The following is an 18,974-nucleotide window of genomic DNA, read 5'->3' on the forward strand; positions in this document are numbered from 1 at the left end:
AGGTGGCATATCCTTGCCTGCTCTAGCCCTTCTCCTTGGCGGCGATGGATGTGGCAGACTCGAGATGGGAAATCTCCCACCTCAAAGACTCCTTCTCGGCTTGGAGATTAGATGCCACCTTGTGTTGGTCCTTGGCGAGCTGCCAAAGGAGTCTATTCTCCTCAATGATCTCTTCGTAGGACATCTCAGTGCATTCCAATGTAGCACTAAAGTGAAACATCACGTTGTACACATGTCCACCCAATGTGTGCAAGGTTGCTGCTTTGTTTTCCACTTCAGCTTTCCCGTCCACTAGCTAAGCTGCAACAACTTGATGCCCTACCAAATAAAAAGTTGGTTCGGGAAGCTCCAGGACCTCCTTGCCCTGGATCGAATACTGCCCACGAAGAGCATCCAAAACGGTAGGGCCTAAGGCAGAAGTCCAGGTAGATCCATTGAAGGAGGGTGGCCTACTGTGAGAAGCATTCCTTGAGGCCATGGAAAATGTTTTGGTGGAAGGGAATGGCATGAAAAGTGAATGGTGTGAAGAAAGAAGGGAGTAGTCGGCAGAAAGGAAATGCCCGAAAATTGAATGAAAGCTATGGTGGAAACTCAACACAACCTCGCCGTAAATCATCACAAAATCACAACTGTCATTGCCAATCACAAAATCATGGATTTGTACAAAACGAAAGCTAAACACAATCTGTTGAAATTTCTAAAGACTCACAAAAAAAAAAAAAAAAAATCATACCCATATACACGATCCGATGTCAACCAATAGAGGCTGGGTATGAGTAAAAAATGTTCAAACACAAACCAAACCAAAACACAATCTGTGAGATGTTGAAATTTCTACAAGTTGAGTATAAAAATTATACTGATGTACACGAGAACAAACCAAATTAAAAAACTTTCGGTAGTATGTGTAGATCTAAACTACAAAATAAGATATTCCTCAGATTTCCGTGAATGGTGGGTGAACATCCTCTGTCGGTAATAAATCATACCCAGTCAGATTTGTACAAAAAAACCATTACAAAAAATACCAGTCTGATTTTTCTCACACCATTACAAAAAATACCACTCAGATTTGTACCAAACAAATCTCTTCAAATTTCGAAGGATTCACAAAGAAAATTTCTATCAAAGAAACTGACACAGAGAGAGGGAGAGATGAAAGGAAATCAGAAAAAAATTTCATTTTGAAGACTCCAGACAGAGATATGTTTAGATCTCAAAGAAACAACACATATCCTAACAAAATTCCTTCAAATTTGTATAAACTCACTACATATATCATACCCATTTACATTGACATACCGATGTACACCAAAACAAACCAAATTGAAAAACCATCGGTAATATGTGTAGATCTAAGACATCCTTAGACCCAAACGGAATGGCTGTCGTTTTTGTCGTCTATGTTGAAATCAAAGGATGTTTTTCTTTGATTTTCTGCAAGCTTTCGGTAAGGAGAGGGAGATGGGGAGGGAGAGAGGGGGAGAGAGAGAGAGAGAGAGAGAGAGATCTTTGAGAAAATGATGAGGGTCAGCATTGAAAGAGAAAAAGGAAAGAGAGAGAGAGAAGAGAAAAAGGAAGAAGGGACTCCAGAGGTGCAAGCTTGAGTGGCTCAAACAACAGCGTCCCTGCTCCAAACAACACATTCCAAACTATCCTCATCAAGTTCAAGCGACAAGGACTTAATGTCGTTGATCTTGTTGCGCTATCCGGTAATATTTAAAGAGCTAGCTTGAGCCTACCATTGTGTTAAACCATAATCTGGGAATCACACGATAGGAAATGCCCCGTGCACTAGCTTCAGGTATAGACTCTACAACCAGTTAGGCAATGGGCTACCTGAGAGCACATTTGATCAATCATATGCTGCCCAATTGAGAACCAGATGCCCGAGATCAGGTGGTGATTAGAACCTGTTTCTCTTGGACTTTGTCAGCCCAACAAAATTCGAAAACAGCTATTTCAAGAACTTGTCGTATTCTAAAGGCCTTTTAAGCTCTGATCAAGTTCTTCTCACAAAGAACAAAGCATCCATGGAATTGGTGAAGAAATACTTAGAAAACAAGGAGCTGTTCTTTCGAGCAGTTTGCCCAATCCATGATTAAGATGGGAAATATTTCTCCATTGACAGGTCCAAGGGGAGAGATTAGAAAGAATTGCAGGAAGATTAACTCCTGATTAGCTCCATTATAACACTACAGTTCCATCGAGTATCGTGTGCTTTTCTTGCAATGTATTCCTGATTAATTAATAATATATGACATATTTGAAGTGCTTGGTATATGAACCCGCGTAAATGTGCTATATTTACGATTGATTGGGAATGAAAAGATATAAGATGAAAACTAATATTAATCTTCGAAAACTATCTCAAGATTTTTGTAGGTAGGTTACCAGACAGCATAAATAAGGAAAATGCTTAGACACTCCTACAACGGATGCAATTCCACAGAAGGAAACTTTGCCACCAACGGCTCCTATTTCACAAAAGGAAACTCTACACCTAACGACTACATGCACTAGAATGGAAATCACATCCACCGAATCCTCTTAATTTACTTTTTTAAACTTTGTAACGTAAGGGCTCTCAATAGACTCTCACGGTGTGTAAGAATTTTTCACAAACACCTCATGTTCAATTGTCTTTATGGTAATTAGAGCCTTGTGCGAGCAAGAGAGCCTTACTCCCATGGCGTCAATCTCACTTTCGGTCAACAATTTTGTGACCTTACAGTTGAACTAGGGGAATTACCCCTTATGGCGGGAACAGATTGTGGCCTTGGCTGAGAGCCAAGACCTCAAGGGACACCTCACAGACGCTACCTCCCCTCCACCAAATGATCTCATCCCTGATGAAGCCACAACAACTAGTCACAAAGAACTGAGTTCTACATACCTAAGATGGAGGAAATCAGTCCATCCACGGCCTAGTCAGTCTTGAGACTTCTTATCAAGTCTGGCATACCATTCAAGAAGCCTATGCCCAAGAATCCCAAAAAAGGGATTTTCAGCTTACTCAACAATTGACATACATGAGGAAGGAAGCCACGACTTCGTTGCAAGATCAAATCGAAAGCTTCAAGACTGTGTGTGGCCACCTAGCTGCAATCAGAAGTCCCGTGAGTGACAATATGAAGGTTTTTTCTCTCCTCAACAACTTGGGTCTGAAATACGAACCCTTCACCACCTCCATGCTCAAGCCGCCGATGCCCTCCTAAGCCGAGCTTGTGCCGCTGCTGCAAGGATACGAGATGAGAGACTCAACTTCATGAATCCTTCAACACACAAGCGTACGCTTTCTACGGGAACAAAATTGGAGACGGGAACAAGGGCAAACAACGCCCGTTCTCCTCTAGAGGACGTTGGCTTCTCCCAAGTCAATCACACGTCCCGTCCTAATGTCTCATCCAGTGGGACCCACAATTCTGTTGTCTTCAACAGCACAGCTCGTGACACACCATGTTAAATGTTGGCACTAGTTGGATCATGATCTCCAATCTGATGATATTTCACAAGCATTGACTTTTATGACTTTTTTTATTTTTTTTATTTTTTATAATGAAAGTATGGCATATATTGATAAAGGAGTTAGACCAAAGAGCGGATACAAGGGAGAATTAAGTCAAAAGAGGTGGTGTAATCACTGCTGCTAAGTGTATCCTTGCTTAAGGCATGAGCAACTGAGTTGTTGGCTCTTACAATGTGCCTTACTAACCGATCACAAAAAGTATTAAGGTTGTATCTAATATCGGCTATAAACTATCCTGCATAGGTGATGGAGTTTGAGGTTGAGTTCAAACCATTAACCAATTGTAAGAAGTCATTCTCCATGATCACATTTGAGTAACCAACAAATTTGTAGAAAATGGATGCTTGTAGTGCAGCAAAAGCTTCAGCCAAAAAGGGGTCTGGGTATGCTGTATCCTCCAAAGCCTTTCTCTTTAATAGGTTTGCTCGAGTGGGGAGGGCATTGAGATATGCCCTCCAGAGAAATGTCTTAGCTGCATTTGGGATTCTCAGGTTCCAGAGCTTGGTCTAGGGGTCGTGGGGATTGCTTTAATTTGAGGATTGACCCAGCTGTTGGATGTCCAGTTCAGTGAGTAGGTGGTATGCACTTTTTGCACTGAACTCCTCTGAGGTGGTGCATCTCCAAATAAGCCTGTCAGGCTTGCGGTAGGGGCTTAGTGGAATTTCATTGATTAGCTTTGCTTCCTCTTCTATAAATAAAGCATGGATCATGTTAGCTTTCCATCGGTTGGTTGCTTGATCTATGAGGCATGAGACTTTGATGTTCCCTTGTGGAGTTCTCCCATGATTGTTTTATGGTATCCCCACAATCTTCTTGTTTACTCTAGCTTACTTTGTACCCGAATATCCTGTCCACATTTTTGGATTCAAACTTATCATGAATCTATATGAGGAGGGGCCTGTGGTTTGAGGATGAGGCAGACAAGTGTTGCACTGAGTACTCCACTAAGGAATCAAGCCATGTAGAATTGTCAAGGGCCCTATCTAGTCTCTCTTTGGTAAATTGGCAGCCTTTTTTATTGTTTGCCAAGGCAAAACAATCTATTGCATACCCAAGATCATTTAAATCACAGTGGACCAATGTTTCTCTAAATTCCACTATCTGCCTATAGGGTCGAGATGCAGCTCCAAACTTCTCAGTAATGCTTGTGATCTCATTAAAGTCTCCAAAGCACAATCGAGGGACATGGAGTGAGGGAGTTAATTCTTTTAAAAGCTGCCAAGTGATATTCCTTTTAGCTGTGTTGGGATGACCATAGAAACCCGTAAGTATCCAAGGGTTCCATTGTTTGGTTGGTTACTAATCACAGAGATGTGCCAACTGGTATATGAGATGACACTGAGAGCCACTGAGGAGTGCCAGAGAAGGGTCAATCCTCTACTCCTTCCTCTACTGTTAACACTAAAGCAGTTCTCAAACCCCAATTTACATCGGATTCTTTTCATTTTATCACTATTGCACTTGGTCTCAGTAAGGAAGACCAGGTGGGGGGACTTAGCTTTCACCAAAAGGTGAAGCTCATGAATTGTCCGGGGGTTCTAAAGCCCTAAAAAATTCCAACTTATGCAATTCATTTGGGGAGGTGGGGATACTGAGCAGCCTCCACCACTGGGGCCTGAAGTAAACTCCTTGCAGGTTTGAGCATTTGTTTAGGTTTCTTTTGAAGGGGTGCTAGTAGAGTATACCATTGCATCGCCATTTCTTTTGGAAGCTCTTCTTCCTCTAGGGACCTTTGGGAGATTTGATATGTCAGATAGAACATTGGTCTTCATCCTGGCTTTTCTTCTCCACTTGTTTCCTACAAGAGCATAAAGGGTTTTTATTAGCATGTCAACTTGTGGAGAAGCAAATTGGAGGGGAATTGGCAGTTTTGTTGCCCTTATGTTGTTGGCCTTTTGTACCTCAGCTTCTGGACAAAAACTTGGATCCTCACAACTTCCATTAATAGTTCTTGGGGTCTGGAAATTTCCAGGGGTGAAATTGGTACCATAGCCTTTTGTTGCTGTGGCAGGTAGTAGGTCCTCATGGATCAAGTGGCTATTGCGGTGCATCTGGTCCAAAGTTGGCTCTTAAGATTGGGGTGCTGGCTCATGGCTCGAAGCCTCATCCTCTATTGCTGATTGAGCCTTAGATTTGACCACTTCCCTAGCCCCCCCTTCTCACCTGAATGTTCCCGGAAAAGACTTCCCTGGAAAGACTCCGATGAACCACCGTATTTTTTCACAGAAAACAGTAAGGGTGGCAGTGATCCCGCCCTCATCCAAGGTCCATATTGTTCCTGTGCTTGTGAGGCTTGTTTATATTTTGGATATTTCCTTGGTCATGTTTCAATTGGCCACACTTGAAACAGAAGTTGGAGAGCCTTTCATATTTGTATTGAACCCAAATCTTCTTACCTCCATGATGAAGCAGTCTGCCTCGAAGCAGAGGTTTAGTTACGTTAATGTCAACTTGGAATCATAGGAAACTACCCCACCCATCACCCTGAGCATCAACGTCCACATTGTGCACTTTGCCAGTGGCTGGACCTATGCTTTCCCCCATCCCCTTGTTCATGGCAGCGAAGGGAAGGTTGTGGGTTTGCACCCAGAATGGTTCTAAGGTAAACTGCACCTTGCTTAGGGGAAGCTCTCCCTCAAACTCTTGTAGGCAAATGAGATGTCTATCAAAGGACCAGGGGCACCCTTGTAAGAGACCTTCTCCTTGTCTGAGATTAGTTGGAACTCCATGAGATACCTATTTGATCCTAGTTATGTGAAGGTTACCCACCCAATAGTATTCCACACCTTTGCCATTGTGCTCTTGAATGCTTCCTTGTTTGTCGTTCTGTCATTTAAGATTAGACAGAGAAGGCGATGGCTCCCTTTGATCTTTGTTGCTTCTATGATAGCCTCTAGTAGTATTGCTGCCTGTTGTTCCTCATCTGTTAATGTCAAGGAAGACCAACGTAGGGTAATGTTATCTGCCATGAGAAACAAAACCAAGCTCTATGGACTATAGTCCAAGAGGCAGAAGTTTTGCCGGCGACAAAGCACATAATCTTCCCCTGTGAGAGGGAAGGACTCGACTTTTGTCTCCTGAAAATGGAACTCATGATGCGGAATGGACTGCAGACACCAGTGCTTCTACCTACTTGACAAATAATTCAGGTATGCTTTTCAATCTTGGTAATGACGCGTTTCTAATTGGTGATGGTAGTCTTCAGGAAATCATACACATTGGTGACACCTTTGTTCATAATGGAGACTCTATGATTAAGAACATTCGCTTTCGATATTCTAAATGTCATTTTTCCTTATAATTTGGAGGAAAGTTTAGGGTTTTCACCCTAAACTCTACTCCATCCTAATCCCTAAAATAGGGTTGTAGAATTCGGATGCTACATTGGATCTCCGAGATCCACTGTACATCCCGAATTGTTCTTTTCGTTGGTTGTTATTCTTTGCTCCCGCATCTCCCTTCTTTCGATTGTTGGGTGCCTTTGTCGTTTTCGCCCCTTCCTCATATCGCAGCCACAAACGACGACAACCTCTCCATCGGTTCATCATTATAAGTATCCCTATCCCCTCTCATTTTCCTCCGTTGCTGGGTTCCCCCATTTTCATGTACACACACTGACGATTCAGCTTCATGTGGTTTTTGAATTTCGTCCATTCGGGATACTCCATGACTATTTGCACCGAACTTCTCTATCCCATTTCACTGAGAATAAGGTTCCTCCATGGCTGGATTTTCAGGTCCAATGTTTGACAAAAAACCCTTGATTTCTTTCGGGTTTTCAGATCTCCTTTGAATAAATGTTTTTCTCGGATTTTTGTTGCAATGTATTTCCTCCATTGTTGTAATAATAATTTTCTATGATTAGTTTTGGGGCTACTTTCCACTGATCTATATATTTCAAATTATGAAAAAAATACCTAGATATTTTTGCCTACTGTTGGATTGATCTGTGCTGTTCAATTTCTCTGTGATGTTAGATTGGTTTGTGTTGTTTCATTGGTCTGTGCTATTGGGTTGAGACCATGCTATTTCATTACTCTGTGCTGTTTCATTGCTCTGTGCTGTGAATTGCTATATGCAGTTTCATTATGCTGTGATGTTTAATTGCTCTGTTTTATTTCATTGGTCTGTGTTGTTCCATTACGACCATGTTGTTTCATTGTTTTATGCAGTTTTAGTGGTCTATGTTGTTCCATTACTCTGTGTCGTTTCATTGCGAACTTGCTATTTCATTGCTCTGGCTCTTTTGTTGCTCTGTGCTATTCTATTGCGACCATTCTATTTCATTGCTTTGTGCAGTTTCATTGCTTTGTGTTATTCCATTGTTCTGTATTGTTTCATTGTTCTGTGTTGTTTCATTGCTCTCTGTTTCATTGCTCTATGCTGTGAATTGCTTTGTGCTGTGAATTGCAATTGGTGGTTTGGGGTGAAAACTCTAAACTTTCCCCCAAATTATAAGGGAAAAGGAAATTTGCGTCATCGAATGCGAATGTATATGACTTACTTTAGTTATGCCTTGCTTAAATTCATGCAATTTAACATGAATATTAAATTCATCTGTAATGCCCAGGTCCTGGAGCTTCAGAGAGTTAGCTCCTAAAATTGAAAATCCTTTCCAATAGCATAATTATATAAAAAATATCTATATCCCTCCACCGACACACTAAAAAAAATCATCAATAAAATAAATTAAAAACTCTCAAAAGGTTCGAAATATCCTTAACTCAACATATCAAAATAATAAAAAATTACTAATTTACTAACTATGACTCTCAAATAAGTACTTGTACCATCAGACACTTATTCCTCTACGATCATCACACCTTGCTAAAACTTCCTACTCTTGTTCTCCAGTTGAACTATCAAAATTTATTTGAAAAATAATGTGGAGATAAGAGGCGAGTTGTCAACAACTTAGTAAGTAGAGAACTTATACTAGCATACAAAACACTTTTTATAGAGCATTTACAGAGTTCAGAATGCAAAACAAAATACTTTTTATTTTCAGAATGCGGAATCAGAACAGGTTATCAAAAATATCTGACCAAAAGTTCAAAAATATTCATATTCAAAATCCAACTGTTCATATACAAAAACCCTTTGATTCTTCTTACCATATCAGAACATCATATCATAACATAGACCATGTTTAACCCTTGTGATAGGGTTGCGCATTATGTGAAAAGTCAAGTAGAACAAAAATCACCATGACACCAAAGCAACTGTACTTAGAACTGAAAATCACTATTATATCTCGTAGCTGGGTGAGGTCACTATTATATCTCGTGAGAAGGTCAGAGGTCATTATTGTATCTCGTGATAGGGCTAGAGGTCACTATTATATCCCGTAACAGTGCCACATATCATAGCAAAACAAAATTAGAATCACCATATCAGAACCAGAATCAAAGTCAAAACAAATCAGAGTCAGAACAAAATCAAAAAGTCATACCAAAGGTTTTTTATATGCCACATCATATCAACACAGAGTATTGAAAGTCAAATCATTTCATATTTTCCAAAACAGATTCAGAACATTCAGGTCACATATAAAAATTATCAAACTTTCATATTCGCTCATTTTTCTCAGTGTAATAACCGAATGCCAAAAATAAACTCATGTCTGCACCAGTCATACTAGAAAATACTTTATTCTTATACAAAATTTCATGAGTAATGCAGAACAAATAACTGAGGTCATTTTAAATTTCTTTTCATAACAAAACATGCATATTTTTCGAAAATCAACCTTAGCCCATTTTATTTTTTATGTAAAGTCTAGCATAAGAACCCCGCTTACTTAGACTCTTAGCTTTTCAGAATTTTTTTTCCACAATAGTGCCAAACAAAAATCAATAATCACCTATAAAATAGTCACGTAACTTTCGTAAATTTTCAATCGAACACGTATTTCGATACTTAAACCTGAAATTCTAAAGTAACCTATCTTACCTAAATGTCTAAAATTCTCTAAACACTAAAATATCATTACTTCCCAAATTTAATTGATATCCTTTAACTCTTCCAACTAATATGTTAATTCTAAAAAACTAATTCTATAAAACATAATTTTTGTACTCATATAAAGTGAGATTTTTTTATTTTTTATTTATTTATTTTTTTTATTTTTTATAAAAGAGCTTATCTCATTAATCATAAGTCTCAAGTACATCAACTAAAACTCGATACCGAGTAGTAAAGTTACATCATTTCTTTTGTGACTATAGGTAAGATACATGAGAGACATGTTTCAAGATCATAGATATCCTCTGTGCATTCAAAAGCAGTTTTTGCTAGGTGATGTGCTGCCATATTAGCTTCTCGCTATGTATGAGCCACTGACCAACAAGCATAGGAATTTAGAATCTCCCTTGCATTTTCTACCAGGCAGCCACCCAAGCTCCAATTCTTTGTGTAATGTTTCAATAAATCCACAACTTGCTTTGAATCACCCTCCAGACAAAGGTGCGTAATGCCAACCTCTTTGCAAAAAACTGCTGCTAAGAGCATACCATAGGCTTCAGCATCAAAAGGGGTTCCTTTGAGGGATCTGTGTGCCTATAAACCTCCAATAAAGTAACCATGGTGATCTCTGATAAGAACTCCAATTCCAATTTTCCCTTCCTTCTGGTTTACAGCCGCATCCTAGTTGACCTTATATGATCCCACATCAAGCTTTGACCACCTTGGAGTCCTTACATGGTCTGTGAGCTTGACACCTAGATCCTCTGTTAGAGCTTCCCTGTAGGATACCAGTTCTGCCTTGGCCAGTTGGTGAAGAGCATTTGGGTGTTTGAATTCTTTACTATGAATAGTGTTATTCCTTCTAGTCCATATGCCCCTCATAGTAGCTGCCATTTCTTCGAGTTCCTATAAACTGAGTATCTCTACGAGTCTTGACCAGATATCAAAGATCAAATCACTTTGAAAGGATTGCTTTTGCACCTTTTTCATTCCCTGACCCCCACACATCCTTTGCAGCAATACATCCCCACAGAACATGTCCATATGTTTCTGGCTCCTGCTTACAAGTCAGACATGAGCTATGTTCCACGACTTTTCTCCTTCTTAGATTTGCTAGTGTTGGTAGGTCCTCATTGCATGCTCTCCATAAGAACATCTTGGTAGCAGGGGTTACTCTTAGCTTCCAAATAGTCTTCCAAGCTTGTTTTTCTTTTGCTTTGCCTGAGGTTTCCCCTTCTAGACCACACTCCAAAACTTTGCTGAGGTGATATCCACTCTTGACAGTGTATTTCCCATTTGTAGTAAATTGCCAAACTAACTTGTCTTCTCTCCCCCCAGACTAATTGGTATTGATTTGATGTCATCTATTTCTTGCTGGGTGAAAAGCTCTTGGAGGAAAGGTTCCTTCCACTGCTACACCTGGGGGTCAATCAGATCACAAACATTTTCACACCAACAATCCACATCTCGGATGGATTGAATCTTATAGGGAAGGGAGAAAGGTAGCCATTTATCTGACCATATATTGACTTGTTGGCCATTCCCCACCCTCCATATGAGACCTTCCTTTAACAACGTTAGACCTGCATGGAAACCTCTCCAGGCAAAAGATGGTCCTGTCCCCACTTTGGCTTCTAAAAACCCTACCTTACTGAAGTACTTCTACTTTAGAACCCTGCCCACCAGGGAGTTTGGGTTTTGTAAAATTCTCCGACCTTGCTTGGAAAGTAAGACTAGATTAAAGCTCCTCAAGTCTCGAAAACCAAGCCCTCCCATGTCTTTGCTATAGCTGAGTTGTTTCCAATTGACCCATTGAATTTTGGAACTATCTTCATTGAAGCCCCACCAGAATTTCCTGAGTAATTGATTTAGCTTGCTAGTGATGGAGAGTGGTATCATAAACATACCCATGGCATAGGTGGGTATGGCTTGAAGGACTACTTTGAGGAGAACTTCCTTCCCTGCTGTAGAGAGAAATTTGTTTTTCTAGTTTGTAACTCGACTCCATGTCCTATCAATAAGAGAGTGAAATGATGCCACCTTTGCTCTGCCCACCAATGCAGGTAGTCCCAAGTATCTTTCAAAAGTGCTAGAAGATTAAACCCTTGCAAGCTCCAAAATTTGTTGTTGAACTGCCTGGCCAGTGTTTCTACTAAAGAAAATAGAAGACTTGTCTTTGTTTATCACCTGTCCCGAGGCCTTCTCATATATGTCAAGTATGTTGAGCACATATCTGAATTCCTCAGCTTTAGCTTGGCAGAAAAGCAAACTATCATCTGCAAAAAAAAGATGGTTCACTAATATTGGACCTCTTCCAATAGGGACTGGAGTCAAACCACCACAGGTTTCAGCTTGGTTTAAAAAGGCAGTGAGAGCTTCTACACATAAAATGAAGAGGTAAGGGGACAAGGGTCCCCTTGCCTAAGCCCCCTTGAAGGCAAAAAGGACTTTTGAGGCTCCTCGTTTACAAGTATTGAGTAGGAAACATAATGGAGACATGTCTGAATTAAGTTAATCCAATGTGGAGGGAATCCCATCTTGGTCATAATAGCTTCGACAAACTGCCATTCCACCCTATCTTATGCCTTACTCATGTCTAATTTCATAGCCATAAAAGCTCTTTTACCTTTCATTCTTGAGTTCATGGTATGTAGGATTTCATAGGCTACCAGCGTGTTATCAGAAATGAGTCTCCCGAGTACAAAGGCACTTTGGTTAAGAGAAATAAGCGTTGACAGAATGACCTTCAGCCTGTTTGCAAGGGTTTTGGAGACTATTTTGTAAATAACATTACACAGGCTGATAGGTCTGTAGTCAGTAACTCTCTTGGGGTTTTTAACTTTGGGTATGAGGGTAATGAAGGTGTCATTAACCTCCTTAAGAGAACCACCCTGGTTTAGGACTTTGAGTGCAAAATTACACACCTGCTCACCCACCACCTCCCAGTGTTTTTGATAAAACTGAGCTGGGAATCCATCAGGGCCAGGTGACCCTAGTGGATTCATCTGAAAAATAGCCTCTGTTATATGTCCTTTGTTGAAGGGGATCATTAACCAAGCCTGCATCTCCGAATCCAGTTTTGTTCCCAGAGCAAACAAACAGTTTTCAGAATTAGAAGGTTGTGTGGAAGCAAAAAGTGAAGAGAAGTAACCTGTGAATACACCTCCAATCTCTGCCTGCTCAGTTACAATCCTTCCTTGTAAGGCCTCGACCCTTTTGATAGTATTGGTCTTTCTTCTTTGACTTTGAAAATCGTGGGTGTTCCTATCTCCATGCTTGAGCCAGTGTTGCTTTGCCCTTTGGCGCCACTTTAGATCATATTCTATCATAGCAGACACCACATCCTCCTGAGCGTGTTTCATGGAAGCTAAATGACTGCCTGAGCCAGTTTCTTGGAGGTGACCAATGCTTTGTAGCCCCTGTGTGATGGTCATGTCCTGCTGCTTTTTTGTTTTTTGCTTCCAAACCCGCAACTCCTGTTGGCAGGCATCTAGTTTTTTCCTCAGAACACTAGCCTCATAGCCTGATCTATTGTCCCTCTTCCATGCCTCACTAATCACTTTTTGGCAATCTTCCTTTAGCTCCCATGCCATCTCATATCTGAAACACACTCTTCTTCTCCTTCTCTTTTAACTTGTTCTGCATGTTTTAATGAGAAGAGGAGAATGGTTAGATTTAACTGCTGCAAGGGCAGTGCACGAGCCATGATTGAAGAGGTCATTCCATTCCTTATTTCCAAGAGCTCTATCTATCTTTTCCTTTGTGAATTCCCTTCCAAACATGTTGTTGGACCATGTAAAACATAACCCTTGAGAGTGGATGTCATTAAGGCCACAGAAGTCTACTGCTTACCTAAATTCCTCAATTTGTTTATAGGGTCTGCTTGCTCCTCCCATTTTCTCCTTTTGGTGAAGGATCTCATTGAAATCTCCAGAGCAAAGCCAAGCCATGGGGCTGGAAGGTTTAAGCATCTTCAAAAGTTGCCAACTGCCACTCCTTTTACCAGTATCTGGGTGACAGTAAAAACCAGTAAATTGCCATGTTGGTCCACAGTCATCTTCATGAATCAGTGCACTAATGTGCCATCTAGTGTAATTAATCACTTTACATTCCATTTTTTCTTTCCATAAAAGAGCAATACCACCACTTAGTCCCACACAGTCTACTGCAAAACAACCATCCATCTTTAAAGGTCTCCTGATCTCTTCCATCCTTTTATTTATACTTTTAGTTTCCACTAGGAAAACTAAAAAGGGACAATTTTCCTTAGATAAATTTCTAAGGACACTAACTGACCGAGGGTTCCCAAGCCCTCGGCAGTTCCACACCAAAATACTCATTGATTATGGCAGGGTTGGAGACTAGCCTCTGCCTGAACAAGCAAACCTTCATTTGTGCCATCATCTTCCTTAATCTTCTTTGAAACAAAGTTACTATGTGTCTTCCTTCTCTTACATCCCCTCTGGTAAAAAACTCTGGCTAGCCTGTTAGAGATATTAGCCAGAGGTACACCGCCATTGCCTTCCTCATGGATAGCTCTTTCACGGGCCTTCCTTTTCCACCTTTTGATAGTGCTTACCAAGTCAACCCTACTAGGATTCACATGATCATCTATACTAGCCAACCTGCCTGTCCCCATACTTTTTCCCGAAACCTGCTACCTAGAAACAACAAGCTTCCTAGTAGGTGCCACCACTTCTGGTATGTCAGACCCATATCCCATGCTCTTTTGGGTCCCTTGTATATCCGTGGCTTCAGTGGCTCCCTCGAAACTAAAAGCCTCATGCACGTGCATTGACTGCAGGGCTTCTGGGAGATGATCTCCTATCTGATCTTTTAATTGGTTCCCAAGATAAACACCCTGAAAAGGACCATCGCCTACTATTGCTCCTTCTGTTGGTGGTTGAGACTGAACCCCTTGCTTTCTTTTTCCCTCATTTTTCGTTCGGGACGCGTCCTGTTTTCCCGCCAAGACTTCCACTTTGAAAAATTTGCCATTGTACGTTGAGTCCTCTCGATCAACACGATCCCTATCTCCTTGTGAACATGCGGTGGCTTCCACCTCTACCACCATCGTACCTACGCTTGTAAAAAATGCTTGTGTTCCTGGGTTGCCCTCGTAACCAGGGGCCAAACTAGTACGAGGCCTGTTCATCTCCTTGTTGCTCAGCTCTCATCCGTGTACAGTTTCTGCCTTTGTGAGATAGCACCCCACACTTGACGCAAAAACTCTGTAAACGTTAATATTTAAAGGAAATCCAATGCTATTTTTCACCTAGCATCAGCCATTTTCCTCTCAGCAAAGGTTTATGGAGATCCACCGCTACCCTTACTCTGAGACACCTCCCCCAAGCACGTCCATCAGCCTCAGCTTCTACTCTTATAACGTGACCAATTGATCCTGCAAACTGCTGACCAAACTCTTCAGTCATGGTTGCTAACGGAAGGTTATGCAACTGCACCCAAAAAGGTTCAAAACGAAACTGTAAAGCATGGATAGATATTGTTTCATCCACTTCCATCATGGTCAGACGGTGTCTATCAAAAAACCATGGACATCCACTTAAGACTCTGTCTTTATCTATCAGTTTTTGGAATTCAATCAGGAAACATTGCTCTCCCAACTCCTTGAAAATAACCCACCCCTCCAACTTCCATATTTGAGACATTGTGACCCTAAAAGCCTCATTGTTAACACTCTTCTTCGTTAGGGCCTTTCCCACCAGACAGTTTTTGCCCCGTGCATCTTCCTCGGTGTAATTTTTCGGATTGATATGGAAAAAATAACTTTCTTCCTTAGAGAGGTGTAGCCTCTCCCATTGCGTTGCTAAGTCTTCTACCTCCATTACGTAACTAAAATAAAAAAAAAAAACAAACAAACACAATACTCACACGAAGTGAGACGTAAACCTTTGAAAATAAACCCAAGACACTGGAACCTCACCCTCTCTCTCCAGAGAAAAGAAGGGCACTCCCCAGATTTTCTTTGTCAAACCTTTCATATAAAGTGAGACTAGGCCCACTTAAAAATGTTGTACAAATCTTCTAGGAACCAACTGAGGCCCATCGTCAGACCCCACTTAAATCTAAATTCAAAACCCTCATGCTTAATACTCTGAGGGCAAAAATGTAATATTAACTAAAACTAGTCTTCCCTACCATCTCTACGTAAGGAGCTTTATGGCAAAAAATATAACCCAGGGAGATATGCACTAGACTAGGGTACTCGTGCGACAGAGACTCACCGTGAGAGAAGCTGCGAAGTGCTAAGATACGGGCGGGGCTGGGCAGCTGCACACTGAGAGAGAGAGTGATCAGAGAGGGAACATGGTGAAAGAAAAGGGACGGAGAGGTAGTGGCAAACGTTTGGCGATGGCTTACCATGAGGAAAACGGTGGACCTGGGGTGTACCACCGGCATTTTCTGGGGCTCTTCTAATCACGCCGCTGTATTTCCTTCCCGTGGCTGGTGGCACCGAAAAGGGTTGAGGACTAGGTTGTCGTTGCTCTGTTTCGGGGAGCTAAAATAGGGGACAATGGGGATGATCAATGTGGGCTATGGTGGTGCAGGGTAGTGCTGCGGTGGCTAAGCATTGGGCTATCACGGTGGTTTTCACGTTTGTCGTGGTTGTGGGTGGTTCCTACGGTAGCGTTGGTTCCAGTGGAGATTTTCAGTGGCGTGGGTCATGCACGATGGTGGTTGGCTACGGGTGCTGCGGTGGTGGCGTTTACAGTGGAGGGAGTCTGGCTCACAGTTGATCTATTCCAAGGGTAGTGTAGAGACAGCTTGTGGGGCTAAAACGTACTGGTTGGTTACGGCTTTGTGTGGGTTGGTTGTGGATGGGGCAAGCTGCTTCTGGCTTCCATGGTTACTGCACGACAGTTTCTGAAACCTGAAAGCGACATCATGTTTGTACGTGGGAGAGATAGAGGGAGATTTCTACGTGGATGTGAGGTTATACGTGTATATATATAGGGAAAATAATAAAACCCTAGGGAAGGAAGGAAGGGGAGATGCAAGCAATGAATAAAACGGGCGTGAAATGTGTAAAACGTGGTGTCTGAAACAAGATATCACGGGCTTAGGCTTTTTAGCCTATTCCAAGCATTTGGGCCACGTCTAATCCTTAAAAAAAATATATCTGTTTCATAATTCCAAATGTACTTTTCATATCTATAAACCTAAAAATTTTAGAAAGTGACTTGGTGCTAGACCTGGGTGTTACATCAAGCTTTACTTTAACTACTTCTAGAGAGAAGACAAAAAATACTACCATTAAGGAAAGGACTAACAAAATTTTAGCATTGGGAAAATGACCAATAAAATGTTACCATTAGATAAAGGACAACAAATGTTCCTGTTGGCGGAAGGTTGAAAATAATTAAACGTTGGATGAAGGACACAAATTGTTACCATTACACAATACAAATAAAATATTACCGTTATATATGTGGAAAAAAATATATTAAAAAATATCATCACGTTGGAAATCGCATATATTTAAGAAAAAATTATTATTCGTAATACTATATTAATTTTAAAAATATTATTGTATCCGGATAAAAATCATATAAAGTGTTTACAAAATATAGTAGAATGTATTTTTGAAAACAAGAGGAAAAAAACAAAAGAGTTTGTAGTTAAGAATGAAGATGGAAGTGTGAGAAAAAAATAATAAAGAAAGAATAGGAAAAAGTTATTCTAATAGAATCGGAAAAATATAAAGAGTGAGATGTTGGAGGTTTTTTAAAGATAGGTAAAATTTAGGATAAAATTTAAGGAATTCTATATTTTAGTTAAAATTTAGGGAATTATATAGGGAACCAGATGATGATGCTCTAAATTAAAAGATATTTTACTTGTTCTTGATTTGGCAAATTTTTTTTTATCAATTAGCCAATTACAACTGATTATCCTTACAATTGTGAATTTTACGGTGTTGGTTTCTCTATTAAGGAAAGGGTTAATAATCTCACATTGTTGAATGGACGACGAATGGGCAACTTATATGTACTGTCCCTACCACTTGAAGCACACTTCGCCACTCGATTTTGAACTGTTTTTGAAGAAGTGTGACATCAACGGTTGAGACATCCCCAAGCATGTACACTTAGTGTTCTTCGTTCTCAAGGCCTTATTTCAGTTCTCAACCAAAAAAAAAAAAAAAAGATCTCTTTGTGAGAATTGTTAGTTAGACAAAATGAGCAAACTTTCATTTTTATCCTGTTCTACTATTGGTTTAATTGTATTTGATCAAGTTTATTGTGATTTTTGGGGACTTGCCCTAGTTTTATCTGTTGAAAAATTTCAATATTATGCATGTGTTGATGTTTTTTCTAAATCTATGTAGTTTAATCCTTTATGAAAAAAGTTCTGATTTTTTAATGTCTTTATTTTATTTGAAAAATTTGTTGAAAGTCAATTCAACGATAATATCAAAATCTTTCAAATCGATGGTGGTGGTGAGTTAACCAACACCCAACTCAATCTTCACCTTCAACAACAAGGTATTCTCCATCAATACTCATGTCCTCATACCCCCGAACATAATGACTCGGTGGAATGATGACATGGAACAATTCGTGAATTAGGTATGACCTTACTTTTTCAAAGTGGTGTTCCAAAACATTTTTGGGCTGTTTATTTAACTGCTGTTTTCTTAATAAATCGTCTTCCTTCGACTACATTAGATCTTAACTCACCATTTTCCCTTCTTCATGGTCATTATCCTAACTACACATCTCTTCGGGTCTTTGAGGTCTAAATCCTACTCATATACTTGGGAAATAAGCACAACAAATTTGACCCAAAAACTCTCCCATGTATTTTTATGGGCTATAGCGACAAACACCAAGAGTATAAATGCTACCACCCCACCTCTCGTCGAACCTTCATCTCCTGACATGTTGTTTTTCATGAATCCACCTTCCCTTACAAATGGCCTAGGAATCTCCACCTCCCTCCCACTTCTAACCAAACTTTATCGACATTAATGGATTTGTATTCACCAAGCTCTACATTTTCTAACCCAACAAGTGTCTCTAGTGTCTCTTCTGTGCAGGTACCTCTTCCACTAGTTGATTCCATGTCACCCGTGATTGACGCCACCCCTATACCATCTTTGGCTCTCGTGAAGCTGTCTCCTCCGGCTTCACCCCCAAGTAAGCCTCCTAGTGCCCAACATGATGACCTTCCCCCCTTTGCCGAGCCCCATTCCCTTCCATTGATCCACTCATTTTGGATCCTCCTCGCCACAACATGGCAACCCACTCTCAATCTGGGATCTGCAAACCCAACTTGAAGTACGCCAAAAGCATTGCAAGATGAGATCCAAGCTCTCCAAGACAACAACACTTGGACACTCGTGCCTCGTTCCCCTCACATGGATGTTATTGGTTGCAAGTGGGTCTTCAAGACCAAAGTCAATGCCAACGGTGCTCTCAATCGTTTGAAAGCTCGCCTTGTTGTCAAGGGCTTCCAT

At 40.7% G+C, this 18,974-nt stretch overlaps 1 protein-coding gene and 1 pseudogene across 1 annotated transcript; one reads left to right on the plus strand and one right to left on the minus strand.

The window, feature by feature from the left end:
- The first annotated feature begins 1,381 nt into the window (after positions 1–1,381).
- On the plus strand, positions 1,382–2,281 carry LOC121260095 (annotated as a pseudogene).
- Positions 2,282–14,757: 12,476 nt separating this feature from the next.
- Positions 14,758–15,339, minus strand: LOC121260096. Its single transcript, XM_041161948.1, has one exon. The coding sequence runs from the start codon at positions 15,337–15,339 to the stop codon at positions 14,758–14,760; it is 582 nt and encodes a 193-aa protein (XP_041017882.1).
- Positions 15,340–18,974: the final 3,635 nt, after the last annotated feature.

The sequence above is a fragment of the Juglans microcarpa x Juglans regia genome, chromosome 4D, assembly GCF_004785595.1.
Source record: "Juglans microcarpa x Juglans regia isolate MS1-56 chromosome 4D, Jm3101_v1.0, whole genome shotgun sequence".
NCBI classification, from domain to species: domain Eukaryota; kingdom Viridiplantae; phylum Streptophyta; class Magnoliopsida; order Fagales; family Juglandaceae; genus Juglans; species Juglans microcarpa x Juglans regia.

Bases quoted from the DNA above. Each gene is read 5' to 3' on its own strand.
- LOC121260096 (XM_041161948.1), bottom strand. From the start codon at position 15,339: ATGGAGGTAGAAGACTTAGCAACGCAATGGGAGAGGCTACACCTCTCT.